The sequence below is a fragment of the Hakea prostrata genome, chromosome 6, assembly GCF_041222555.1.
Source record: "Hakea prostrata isolate BN-2017 chromosome 6, UWA_Hpros_2, whole genome shotgun sequence".
In the NCBI taxonomy this organism is placed as follows: domain Eukaryota; kingdom Viridiplantae; phylum Streptophyta; class Magnoliopsida; order Proteales; family Proteaceae; genus Hakea; species Hakea prostrata.
In genome coordinates, this window is record NC_142605.1 from 38,646,423 (window position 1) to 38,660,749 (window position 14,327).

General features: G+C 39.5%; 1 protein-coding gene across 4 annotated transcripts in view; it reads right to left on the bottom strand.

Annotated features, from left to right (window-relative positions):
* Positions 1 to 14,327, bottom strand: part of LOC149013969 (DNA mismatch repair protein MutS, type 2) — a 162,086-nt gene that overhangs the window by 30,621 nt on the left and 117,138 nt on the right. For 3 of the 4 annotated variants that reach the window (XM_089158269.1, XM_089158265.1, XM_089158267.1), the window contains one exon: positions 11,043 to 11,090. The exons of the other annotated variant lie outside the window; for it this stretch is intronic. In XM_089158269.1, coding sequence (XP_089014395.1) covers positions 11,043 to 11,090 — 48 coding nt within the window. The remainder of the gene's footprint in view (positions 1 to 11,042; positions 11,091 to 14,327) is intronic. 4 annotated transcript variants of the gene reach the window in all.

Here is a 14,327-nt window from a genome sequence, read left to right on the forward strand (position 1 = left end):
CAAGATAAGGTATCTCAATTGGGGTTCTGGCCCTTCTGGGTGCTCAAATGAACTGAAGAATTAATGGAGTGTCTGTAAGATTAGGCAATACAAGGCTGTTTTCAAAATGAAACAAATTAGGCAAGAAGTTTTAACAGGATGGACTTCCAGCTTTGAAGGGACAACCATAAATAGGGTTTGAGTGGTCTGATTGACCAGAAACTTGGATCAAACCTAGAGGATTATGTATAGGGATGAGTCCTCCAAGTTCTAGGCAAATTTGACAGTTAGATTAATGTAGGTCTAACTTCGAAATTTGTATTTCTTGGAGAATCCAAAAATTCAAGAAAGGGGTAAAAACTTGGACTTAGTATGTTAAATTGATGTGCACTGTTAATAGGATGAAGGGGACGATGTGTTTAGGCCGTGCGATGGATTTAGGTGGATTCAAATGGTGTATATGGGCTGTAGGTGAAACCCTATGAATGGAGTCACCGAAAACAAAACTAGAAATAAAAGCGAAAGAAAAGATGGTCGGAGATAGTTAATTAAATATGACTAAACAGGTTTCAGGTTTAGTACAAGTATATGACTCACCTAGAACTCTCTCGGATACCACGAACCAAGACAACTGATTTAACTCGCTAGCACAGTTTCCCACAATGGAGTAGATCACAAAAGCAGCAATTTAATTCCATAGTCAAATAGGTGATCTCCTCCTTTATTCCTTTCTCCAAATGCATGGCAAAAAGAAGTTTAGGACCTTCCTTAGTTGCACAAGCTGCCGGGATCATACATGGCACGGTTTCCTCCATGATGCTCACCATGCTAATGAAGGGCATTTATATGGCCTTAACTCGCCTAAGGAACTCCACACCCAATACCACTTGAAAATTGCCCATGTGCACCACTGCGACTCCTCGAGCAACACCATTGTGGGGTGAGCTTGTGAGTTAATAGCCTTGTGCCATCCTCCTCCTTTGGACATTGTTACTCGAAGTCCCTTTGCCTCCTCTGTCGCAACAAAATTGTTGGTAGCACCCATGTCAACTATGACTTGAGTCAACATGCCATTGACACACGCTTCCACGTACATCAAACTCTTTTGTGAGGTAGGGACCTTTGACCTCCACTACTTTTGGCCTTAAAGGCACCTAGTTGTTATAGGGACCCCATGTGCACCTCGTCACACCTTCTCTTCGAGCAATGCATTGAGAGCCTTCTTCTTTGGGCAATCCCTAGCCCAATGTGGACCATCACAAAGGAAGCAAGTGTCCTTGGGTGTGAACATGTTCTTCTTGTCCTGTTGAGGCTTGCCTTCCTTACTTGAAGAGGCCTTGCTCATGCCTTCCTTGGAGTGATTGGTCTTGGATCATTTTTCCCTGATAAGCACATTTATGTGTGAAATCTTAGGGAATAAAGCATGCATTTTACAAACTTAAGAGCAGATTTCTAGAACCTAGATATTCAAAAAGGGCTAGATTTTATAGTCTTCCACCTAAGTGTAGGATCTTCTAGATAATGGGTTAAGCTTAGAAAACTAGGAATTTTTCTAGACGAGACAATGTAGGCCTCACAAGTTAGGCTTGTGGGCCTACCATGTTGAGCTAGCGGGCCAATATTTGGGTAGGTTGTGACAACTAGCACAGGATTAAGAGATGGTGAAGTGAACGCGAATTTGCTCCTTGGTCAAAACCCTAAGTGGGGTCCCATAAAATGCCGCTAAGAAACCTCCCTAGGCTGGCCAAATCCTCTCGGAGGGGTATTTTGGGCATTTTCAGCCATATTTAGTTGTTGGAATTTAATTCCAGTTTAATTCTCGAGTCTTATTTGGTTAAGAAGTCTTGATTTGAGTTAGTAGTTGAGTCCTTAGTTCTTTTAAACTCAAGCACGTGTCAATTAGAGTTTCAATTAAATAGAATTTAGCATGCGCTTTTCAGAGTTTTAAGTTATTTAAACTTTTATTTCAGCATGTGTCCATTAAGGACCCCTAGATCTCTTAATTTTCAGTTCAATGGTTGTGATTATTGTGGTGGGATCCTAATTTATGAAGCAACCTCATGTAGTGTCGAGTTCTTTTAGTAGGCCATAAATTAAGGCCTACTCTTTATTTGTAAGTGAAGTCTGATTATATGAATAAGAAAATTGAGTTTGGAGGACCATGGGAGGGGGCCACGGCAGATTTAGAGAAAAGCTTTCGTTTTCAATGATCAGCAACCTTGACTAGCATTCTTCTTCAATAACTCCAGCAACATCTTCAAACTCCAGCAGCCATTAACAGCCAAAAGCAGCCCTAAACAATGCAGCATCCAAGAGCCCCTCCCTAAGCTGCGATCCAAGAACTCTCCCCCTACTTCCCTCTTTCTTATGCAAGCTTCCCCAACCCCTCCCACATCCCTGCAGCAGCCAAGAAACCCTCCCCCATTGCTGTCTCAGTTGGACAGAAACATCCCTAGCCCCTCTATGACTCCTAGGTCCCTTCCCCAACCCCTGCAATACCCCTAGGCAGCAACCCCACCCTTCCCTACACCATGCAGCACCCCTTCCCCGTCTCTTTCTTCTTCAGCCTCTCTCTCTCTCTGTCTCTTATTCCTTGCAGCAGAACAGAAAAGAAAACAATCAGGAAAACAGAAAATGAAAGAAAGAAAAAAGAAGAAAAAAGAAAAGAAGAAAGACAGAAAGGAAAGAAAAGAAGATTTGAAAAGATTGCCTAAGGTTCAAGGTTCTTTTTCCAAGATCTCTAATAACTAACCATCTTGATCCAAATTATATCATTCTTCTTTTTCCATCAACCCTAGGATAAATTTTAGTTTCCCAAGTTTTTTTCATAAGGAATTTGATAAAACACTAACTTACCCCCTATCACCTGTTCAGTTTTGTTAAACCAAATCTTGCCCAACCCCGACCCATTTAGATCCCAATTTTATCTCCTTGTTCATCCCACAATATTTTCTTTTCCACCTAGTTTCGATCATTACTTTGCTGGAAGATTCTGCACGAACCCTTAATATTAGGGAAACTATTTTAGAATCCCTAACCCTAGAATAGGGTATACATCAGCTGGTCCCTCTAGAGCTACAGGAGCTAAACCATCTGCGCTAGGTGGCTTTTTTGGCATGTTCAGGTCATAGAGTTAGAGAGATACTCCTCCATCAGTAGTGCCTCCATGACAAGATCCCATATTACAGCAACATCTAGATGTGTTTAGGAAGAAGAGGGCAAAGCAGCCCAAGATCAGAGAAGCACGGAAGACTATGAAGGGTAAAGCCAAAGCAGCAGTTGCCAAGTGGATGCTCTTCAGCACCATTCCAGCCAAAACAGAAAGGGGCCATGACTATTAGACGATGATTGACAAAACCGTAAAGGCTGGTCCAGGTTACCAAGGCCCCACCCCTATAAGATAATGAATGTGTATCTTCCACAGTAGAAGGAGCTTGAGGACTGCATTGCACGTATGAGGTCTTTCTGGGAGAGTTATGGGTCACCATAATGTGTATGGATGGACCAGTACAATGAGAAACTCCATCATCAACTATATGGTATACTATGACTGGAGGACAGTCTTCCCAAGATCTGTAGATGCATCAAGGCAAGTAAAAGATCACAAGCACATTTATGGGCTCCTCCTGAAAGTGGTGGAAGAGGTGGGGTTGAGGAATGCTGTGTAGATTGGGAGAGACAATGGTAGCAACTTCAAAAAGGCTGGGGAGATGATGATACATTCCAGCAGTTACAACCTGTTTTGGTTTCTGTGTGTGGCCCACTGCATCATTTAAAGCCAAAGGTCATCGGTAAAATCAAGATTGGTCAGGGCATAATGGAGATGGCAAGACAAGTGACTAACTTCATCTATAACCACAGCTACACTTTGAAAATCTTGAGGGAGAGATGCAGTGGTGACCTAGTGCTACCAGTATCACTAGATTCGCCACAAACTATAGATGAAGTTCATAAGGCTCTACGGAGAAGTGAGGGCAAGAAATATGTGCTGAGATCCATGTTTTCATCTAAGGATTGGTTTCAGTGGAGTGGGTCCAACACTTAAAGCAGCTGCATGGCATAAAAAATCATTTTACCAGATGACTTCTGGAGACAGTTGGGCATGTGGTGAAGCTCATATACTGCATTATAAAGGTCCCATGTGTGGCGGGCTCCGTTGAAGCAATGAGGGATGCTTTGTATACAACAAATCCAAGAGGCGATTGGACTTTCCTAAAGATCATCGATGAGAAATGGACTGCATATCTTATGCATCCATTACATAAGGCGGGTAACTAATTGTTATTTATGCAATTTGTTAGTAATAGCAATTTGATCATAAATTCATAAGCTTGGTAATAGTGATTTGATCATAAATTCATAAGCAATATCTAATTGTTAGATTTTAAATTGTGCAGCTTACTATCTTAACCCCAAATACCAATATAGCAAACGTTGGGGGTCAGATACAAAGACTATTAAAGTGGTGAAGACTGTGGTGGTGAAATTGGAATAGAACCCAATGCTGTAGCCCATTAGTAACATTGAGGTGAGATAGTTAGGACATAGAAGTTCCATTTAAATTTTGAAATAAGTAAGTAATCTCAATAACTCCTAGTAGTTAACCATTATTACGAATGATTGTAGATCAAGACTGTTGAAGTATATACACTTGGGCTATTTAATGTTCACGACACTATTCACGTGAACAGTAAAAAATCTGTTTTTACTGTTCAAGGTATTGTTCACGTGAACAGTAAAATCTGTGCTACTGTTCACGTGAACAGTATATGCGAGTGATGCTGCCGTACTTTCTATTTCTGATGTAGGAGTCTTGCTACATAAGTTTGGGAGTTTTTAGAAAGCATAGTTTCTATTTTGGTGTTAGTTTCTATTTTCAGAACTTTCTATTTTAGGAGCTAGGAAGTTACTAAAGCTGTAATTTTTTGTTTCCTTTTTCTAGAGGACAATTAATTGTCTCTCAATTTGTATTAGATTCATTAGAAGCTATAAATAAAAGGGCAATGTGATTCTAGACTTTTAAGCAAGAATCATGAGCTTCTTCTACTAGTTCTTCATCTCTCTTCTCTTCTTCTTCTTCTTCTTCTTCTTCTTCTTCTTCTTCTTCTCTCTTTTCTTTGTTCAAGTTCAGCTGTTGTTTTGATTATTTAATGCTTGTTTTCTAACATGGCATTAGAGCAAGTTTAATAAACCTAGGGACTGTTTTCTCTCTCTTGGCTGCCCAGTTTTTTTTCCTTTTTCTTATCTAGGGTAGCCCCAACCTTCGCTGCAGTAATTGTGAATGATTGTCCTTCTTTGACTTTTGAAGCACCAAGTATCTATGTATTAATACTACAAAGAGGCCCCAAGCTTTCTGGGGATATGTCTACCTATTTGATTCAACTGAGGCTGCTACTACCCTTTTTTTGTGTGCAAATCTGAAGTTCAATCTGCACTATACTGATGTCTTGGGATTCCTCTTGATTCTTGCAAAGATATGCCCATAATTCGGATTGCAAGACCTAAGTATTGTCTTCCATTGTTTGTGCTATAAGTTTAGTTGCACGTCGTATACTAGTACCCCTGTTTCATTGAATTTCTCTCTTCTGAAAAATTCTGCTGCTACCTTCTTGCTTTACTACTTCTTCCGTTTATTTCAGAATCAAGTTTAGCCTTCTTTTTATCTAATACTTCTACAAAGACCTAGAGGACTATTTTTCCTTCATATCGAGATCTGTTAGAGTTTCAAATCTAGTAGAAGTTTGCTGCTATGGTCCGAGATCTGATATTATCCGCTACTGCAGCAACTGTTATTGCACTTCTTCCTAGTGGATTGCTGCAACGACTACTGCAATTTTGAGATTCCAAGCTGGTTCAATATATTTTTTTTCCTGATAATTTGCTCCTGCCTAAGGGTTAGCGGTGGTCCAAAATTTTTTTTCCCCCTTGGTGCACAAGACTTTGTCCTATGAGACGATTTTCTGCTACTTGATCAACTTTATTGGTGAATAATACACTGCTCTGTGACTGCTACTTTTCCTTCTTGGGTTTCTTTTGTGTTCATCCTTTAAGATGCTTGTCACTAATCATCATTAATTGTCCACGTGTAATGCTACACGTGAGGGGGAGAATGGTACCTTATTCTATATCTACTTAAGATGTGCTGATGGATATTATTTGTGAAGATCTTTGCCCTCAACTTATGGCATTCTACAACAATATCATTACCTATCTTTACCTATATTGCCCTTTTACCTACCTATCTACTTGATTTGTAGTAACCCATATTACCTTACCTACTTGGTCTGCAGTAACCTATACTGTCTTTTACCTTGCCTACTTGGTCCGCAATAACCCATATTGTCTTTTACCTTACCTACTTGATCCGTAGTAACCCATACTGTATTTTACCTACCTACTTGGTCCGTAGTAACACATACTACCTTACCTACTTGGACCGCAGTAACCCATACTGTCTTTTACCTTACCTACTTGATCCACAAGAACCCATACTGTCTTTTACCTTACTTGGTTCGCAGTAACCTATACTGTCTTTTACTTTACCTACTTGGTTCACAGTTAACTCGTACTGTCCTTTACCTACCTACTTGGTCTATAGTATCCCATACTACCTTATCAACTTGGTCCACAATAATCAATATTGTCTTTTACCTACCCATACTTTGCCTATTACTTGCCTTCTTGTGAAGCATTTATATGGACATTGGAGTTGTGATTTTGAAGATTTAGTATGGATATTTCTCCCTACTACCAGCATTATGTGGATGGTGTCTTTGATCCTGCTATACTTATGGACATTGGAGTTGCAATTTCGAAGATTTAGTGTGGATACTTCTCCCTACTACCGGCATTATATGGATAATGTCTTTGATCCTGCTATACTTATGGACTTTGTCTGGCTTCAACATCGTCGATTGTTCTCAAAATTGGATGGTTCTATTGACATGAAGAATTAAAGTTTTTTTTAAGTTGGTGTTGATTATCTCCTGGGTGAAGTTTTCTCAATGTTTATCGACATCTGCCATTGCTACACGATTCAAGATTGGTGCTACTTTTCAAGTTTATTCTTATTGTGCAAGCTGAAGTTTTCTTTGTGTACACTCCAGCTTGAGGGGGAGTGTTGAAGTATATACACTTGGGCTATTTAATGTTCACGACACTATTCACGTGAACAGTAAAAAATCTGTTTTTACTGTTCACGTGAACAGTAAAATCTGTGTTACTGTTCACGGAACAGTATATGCTAGTGATGCTACTGTACTTTCTATTTCTGATGTAGGAGTCTTGCTACATAAGTTTGGGAGTTTTTAGAAAGCATAGTTTCTATTTTGGTGTTAGTTTCTATTTTCAGAACTTTCTATTTTAGGAGCTAGGAAGTTACTAAAGCTGTAATTTTTTGTTTCCTTTTTCTAGAGGACAATTAATTGTCTCTCAATTTGTATTAGATTCATTAGAAGCTATAAATAAAAGGGCAATGTGATTCTAGACTTTTAAGCAAGAATCATGAGCCTCTTCTACTAGTTCTTCATATCTCTTCTCTTCTTCTTCTTCTTCTTCTGTCTTTTCTTTGTTCAAGTTCAGCTGTTGTTTTGATTATTTAATGCTTGTTTTCTAACAAAGACCTTTAAGGATGCATTTGGGTCCTTTGGTACAAAAGTTGTGGTGCAGGGACGGGCACATGGTGGTCCTGGCCAGATCAATAACTCCTAACCAATATTACATTTTACAAATCATTAGATTATCTATTAAGCAAGGACTTACTGTTTTTGTTATAATGCAGCTGAGTGGTGGGTTTTATATGGCCGGAGTGCAGAGAATCTCTTGCCTCAGGAGGGTGGCGATCATAGTCCTCATGCTCATGTAGACTTGCTCTGCCTCTAAATGTGAAAAGAACTAGAGCACCTTTTCCTTGATCCATTTGAAGAGGCGGAACAGATTGGGTTCCTAATGCCTCAATGACCTTACCTTCGTGTACTATAACATGAGGTTGAGGCTCCACAACATATGCATGGGTGTAAAGGGTATTGGGTAGAGGGATATCATCAATCTCGTCGATGTCTTTCAAGTGGAGTTAGATGATGAAGACCATATTGTTGATTAGGTCAGGGACATGGTTGGACCAGCTTGCAGGGAGAATTGACCCACTTATTGCTTAGGAGGCCGACATTGATATTGATGAGTTTATGGCTGACGAGGGTTAAGTACATGATCCAAAGGTAGTTGGTGCTCTTTTCGAGGGATCAACTGGTGAAGGTAGTATTGTAGATGAGCATGGGTCCATGGGCCAGGGCAACAATGATGGGACTGTGCCTCCTAGCTATGGTTAGGATCCAGCCAAAACCCAACCTCCTAGTTAGGTTGGAACTAGAAGTAAGGATGATGGTGGGGATTCCTACTACAGGAGCTGCGACTGCTGGAGCTAAGACTAGCAATGCAGAGCGCTACAAGCACTTATGGTGGTGGTGATGATGGTGGACTTTTAGAGCATTATGTGGTACTATTACTAGAGACATTGAGTCCCATCAGATTCACCAAGGAGGTACAATGCACACATTTCACCAAGGATCCACACCATGGTGGCAGACCTTCTCATAGAAGTCGGCCCTCCTCATCCACTTGGACTAAGGGTTACTCTGGAGGGCCCCGTGGCAAATTCCACCCATTGGGGCAGACCGATGCAAACATTGACATCAACTTGGACTAAGGGTTACTCTGGACGACATTATACCATCTGTATGAGAGCTATGGTGGTGGTGGAGAATCGGTTGGCAGTACATCCTAGAGTTCACCTTATGATGGTGACCCATATCCTAGGATTGGTTAACTACGTTATGTTGATGATGCCACATATAAGGAGGTGGTGTCTAATCATGCTCAATTCTTCTCAACTTCAACATCTCAGGATGACTATGTGGTACAAAGTGACCGTCGGGTATGACGGACACACAATGGTGGGATGGAGCCAAGCTGACACAACAACTTTTATTAGACTAGGTCGCATTCTTCCTATGATACCTCTCTTGCATAATATCCATATTTACATTTGTGAAAATGCATGTTCCAAACTTCCAAGATTGCTGCATACAACTGGGCATGTGATCACCACTTTGTGTTAGGTTTTAGTCAAAAGCAACAATCCCATTGTGTTTATTGGCTTCAAATTAGGTTGCATGGCGAAAATCACGCCCAAAAAACACTTAAAACCCCCCCGAAACATACTGTCCAAACATGGAAAAAAGTTGCACCATGTTTCGCAATCTTAGTATCTCGGGTTTCTCGAGAGTCGAGACACCGAGACAAAATGAGATTTTGAATTGTAAGCAGCACTACCAACGTCAACCAGTTAATTCATTAGAATCTAACATAACTACTTAGAACAAAAGTAGGTTATAATGTGAGTTATGAGACAAACCAGAAATTAAAGTTGTCCTACAGGGCCAAGATCAAGAATAATGCAAGATAAACCTTGTCTTAGCCATGGAATGAGGTCTCACCAAGATAGCCAAGATATCTTGGTTTTTTGGAAGTTTGAGATGAGACAAAGGACGAGTTACAAAAACAGCATTGACTCAAGATCATGGTATTGTCTTGGCAATACTTTGGTATCATCTCAGTATTTTGCACCAATTGTATCCTTTCTACTACTAAACTATGAGTAGACTAGGTCCTATTAGTATGCCAGAGCCTACCAACCTCGGATCTGAAGTCAAACTCCTATTTGGACTTTGAAATTTCACAGTTTAATAGTGCCATTGTGTTTAAGTTGCCCAAGATAGGCTGTATATCAAGCTTCTTGGCCAAACTAGGTAAGAAAACTGAAAACCCATCAAAATCTGGCTTCGAGTTCCCCTGAGAAAATGCGTCAAACCAGCTGAAATCTTGGTCCCACTTGGTTTTCTGCTTAGTAAAATCACGCCTAAAACTAAGACATCGAAACATAGTCCAAGATAAATGGGATTTGCTACATCATTCCTGTCTAACCATTCCCATCTGTTTAAAGCCCATCAACAGTCAAGACCAATGGAGCTACCATGAAATAACAGAACTCCATAGGAAATGAAAAAACATATTAAGAAAACCTAAGATGATGCCATCATGCCTCTGCTAATTCAACGAACCTCTACAGAGACTCAATTAAGACTTAAACAAGGCTTAAATTTCCAAGCAGGCCATCATTACAATTTTGACATCTCTATAGTAGAAGAGGAAAACTAGCACAATTGTCCCAAGAGGCCTAGTTTGGATTGACAACTTAGTGGTGTCGCCTAAACTCTTCACCAGATCGACCACCTTGGTTTGCCTAGGTGCCATAACAACTATGGAAACTAGTGAAGCCAAAAAATTAACAAATCTCTCCATGATCTTGGTCATATCTCATATATCTAGGTAATATCTTGGATATCTCACAATATCTGGTTTACCTTGGTCATACCTTGGATATATCTCGGATGAATCCTGGAAAGATCTTGAATATCTGAGTGAGATCTTTGTATATCAAGGAATTCCATTGTATTTTTATGCTTCCCACTCAAATCTGGCTTTGATTTCAGTGAAAGAAAAATCATCAAAGCTTGCTTATTTGAGGCAGTGAGTCGGGGCCTCGAGATCAAGATCTTGATCCATGCCCTGATCTCGTGAGAAATGTTACTTATCAACATTTTAAATTGCAGCAAACTGTGAGTTCTGACCTCCAAAAACTTTTCAAGAAAGATTGATAACTGTTTTAAGACTCCTGATGGTATGCACCACTCATAGTTGAGGTGGCTAAATGTTAAAACACATTTTACATATCTGACCTTCATAAACAATGCTATGCAGTAGGATGTCTGATTGGATTCTCCCAAGTCACACCATTCAAAAAGGCAAATAAAATGAAGAAAAAATTAAACAGACGAAGGAGAACATGACTGAGGATCACAAGGTTTTCTTAAAATTTTGTAAAGAATGACACCAAGATTGTATCCATAAAATAGCTCTTCAGCGGAGTTTATAAACCATAATCTCAGTCATGTGATACAAAGACAGATAAAAAAAAGAAAAAAAAAAAGGGAAGAAATACTTGCTTCGTCTAATAGAACCAATGAGTTACTTGTTGACTCTGTTTGAATTGCCTGCAATCATGATAAAGAGCTAATTAGGGGGCAAAAATTGATGGATACTGCAATATCAGAGATCTTTTTGATAATTCAAAGGTTGAGAAACCAAGAGATATTCGTGCTGGTGATATTCTTCAGCAGGCGGCTAATCACTCCACAGAGGCTTGATGCAAATGTACAAAATTTTTTAACATATTTTCGATCTGACCAAGAACGTAATGAAAATTTTAATTAAGTAATTATGATATTTGGGTGGGATACATGTAATAGATCACTCATATCGACTGCAATTTTACTTCCTTACGTGACAAGTTCACTATTTCAGTCAATATATGGACATTTGTTAAACATCTGAAATCGTCCAACCCACCATATATTATGGAAAAAATTATTGAGAATATCAAGAGGTCGGTATTTGGAGCAATGGTGAAGTTGCCCCATCATGGCCTAGCTGATTCAGTTTGAGCCAGGAAATAGCTTCTCCATAAAATGGGGATAAGCTGCATATGTATAACATATTGACCCTCTGCAGATCCCGGATTGGCAGAACCTCATGCACAAGGTACCTGCTTCTAGAGACAACAACAACAACAACAACAATAAGCCTTTTCCCAACTAAATGGGGTCGGCTACATGGATTCTTGCCCTCCAATCGGTTCTGTTCAAGGCCATGCTAGATACAAGGCCTAAGCTATACATATCCTTTCTCACCACTTCTCCTAAGGTTATCTTAGGTCTACCCCTAGCTCTTCTAGTTCCTTCAATATGGATTATATCACTTCTCCGAACAGGAGCATTTATAGGTCTCCGTTGAACGTGGCCGTGCCACCTCAAACGACTTTCTCTAAGCTTATCACTTATGGGAGCAACTCCCAGACCAACTCTAATATGATCGTTTCTTATCTTATCCATCCTAGTTTTGCCAGTCATCCATCTTAGCATCCTCATTTCTGCTACACTGAGTTTATCTATATGATTCTTTTTAACAGCCCAACACTCTGCACCGTACATCATAGCTGGTCGAACAATGGTCCTATAAAATTTTCCTTTAAGCTTTAATGGAATACGCCGATCACATAAGACCCCGGATGCACCTCTCCACTTCATCCACCCTATTTTAATTCTTTGGGAAACCTCATCTTCTAAATCACCTCTTTTACTTATGATTGAACCTAGGTACCTAAAACAATCACTCTGGGGAATCTCTTTATCGTCAAGTATCACCACTTCATCATCTGCCCGATCATGACTAAAGTTACAAACTAGATATTCTGTCTTCGATCTACTAAGTTTAAAGCCTTTTGATTCCAAAGCTACTCTCCATGATTCTAATTTGGTATTAATCCCCACTTGGGTCTCATCAATCAACACAATATCATCCGCAAAAAGCATACACCAGGGGACCTCATCTTGAATGTCTTTGGTTAATTCATCCATTACCAGTGCAAATAGATATGGGCTTAAAGTTGACCCTTGATGTAGCCCAACTGTTATCGGGAATTCATTACTTTGTCCCCCCACTGTTCTAACACTAGTCACCGAACCATCATACATATCCTTAACTATATCTACATATTTACTTGCAACACTTCTTTTCTCTAGTACTTGCCAAATTAACGCTCTAGGGACTCTATCATAAGCTTTTTCTAGGTCAATAAATACCATATGAAGGTCTTTCCTACATTCTCTATACCTTCTAGAGAATATCATATAATACAAAAATACTTCTGTGACAAGTACAAGTCAGAGAAACCAAAAATGCAAAGGGAGGAGGAAGAAGAGGAAGAGACGAAGAGAGAGTCAAAGAAGAGGAGGTGGTAGCATGGTTGTCAAAGCAACCAAAGCAGCGGCTGGGTAACTGCCTAGGCGATTAGGTGACAAAGCAGTGCCAAGGTGGCAATACGGCGACCAAAGCAGTTGGGGCAAATTTTTCAATACAACTACTTTTAAACTAATAAATTTCTATTATGAGCTAAACAAACATTCACAATCAAAATTATGAAAGATTATCCCAACTAAGTTCATCTCATCAAGCATCATAACATATGACTATGAGCATAATCATAATTATTAATGGATCGTATTATTCCGAGTAATTCTCCATCCAATGATTCCCAAATCAGTAATAAATAACAATTATATTCGTATATGGTTTTGTGAAATTATTTGACCGAACTGTTTTTTACCCAACATTTTATTAAGTAAACAAATAACTCTCGAATCCAAAATCAGAATTTGATATGTCCATTTTTTTACCACACCCCCCCCCCAAAAAAAAAAAAGAAGATAAATTAATAGATCACATTATTCCAATTTTCAAATCATTCATCATTTAATGATTTATTAACTCTTGAATCCGAAATGAATAATTATTAAATTCATATAAGGCTTTGTAGGATAAAATTTGATGTTGAAAAAAAAATTATGTGCAAAATGTCACAGGTATCTTTGGTTGTCATAGTGTCAATTCGACTAATCCCTCATGGATAATTGACTCTGGCTCTTCATCTTTGTTTTATTCTTATTCTTTTGTTCCCTTGACTCAAGTTGTTCAAACCGCTAATGGGTCTCTTTCTCCTATCTTTGGAAACGGATCTATTAAATATTCACCTTCCCTTGCATTATCTTCTGGTTCGCATGTTCCCAAATTTTCTGCTAATCTTTTGTCCATTAGTAGCCTTGTTCATGATATGAACTGCAAAATAACATTTTTCCTTCTCACAAAGTGTCTCAGGATCCAGAAACGGTGCATACAGATGGCAGTGGTTGACAGCAAAGGGGGCTCAATTTACTGGACGGGTCTTTCTATGGCTTTCGGCTCTGCTTCTCCTACATGTTTTACTCTATTACAGTAGCATCCTCGTTTAGGCCACCTTCCCTAACCTATAATATCTAGGTGATGAAACCCCAATTCTAAGGTTAGGCATAATTCGGTAAATTCCCCAAATTCTTAAGGCTGCCCCGGATTTCCAGCAAAAGGGGAACGATGTTTAGGGTTTTTAGGGGACTCTTGAGGTTCTAAAACTCTGCTGTTGGTGGGGATTCAGATCTGCATTTAAGAACTTAGGGTTTTTGGAAGTTAAAATTCTGCAGAATTTCTTAGTGAAGAAGAGAAGAAGACAAAGTGCAGAATTCTTCATGGGGAAGAGAGGAAAGGGAAACTGTAGGGCAGGGGGAGGTGGGGGATGGACTAATGGGGTTGTGGGAAGGTTAGGGAGGTACAGGAGAAGTCTTGGAGGCTTATGAGTGCTG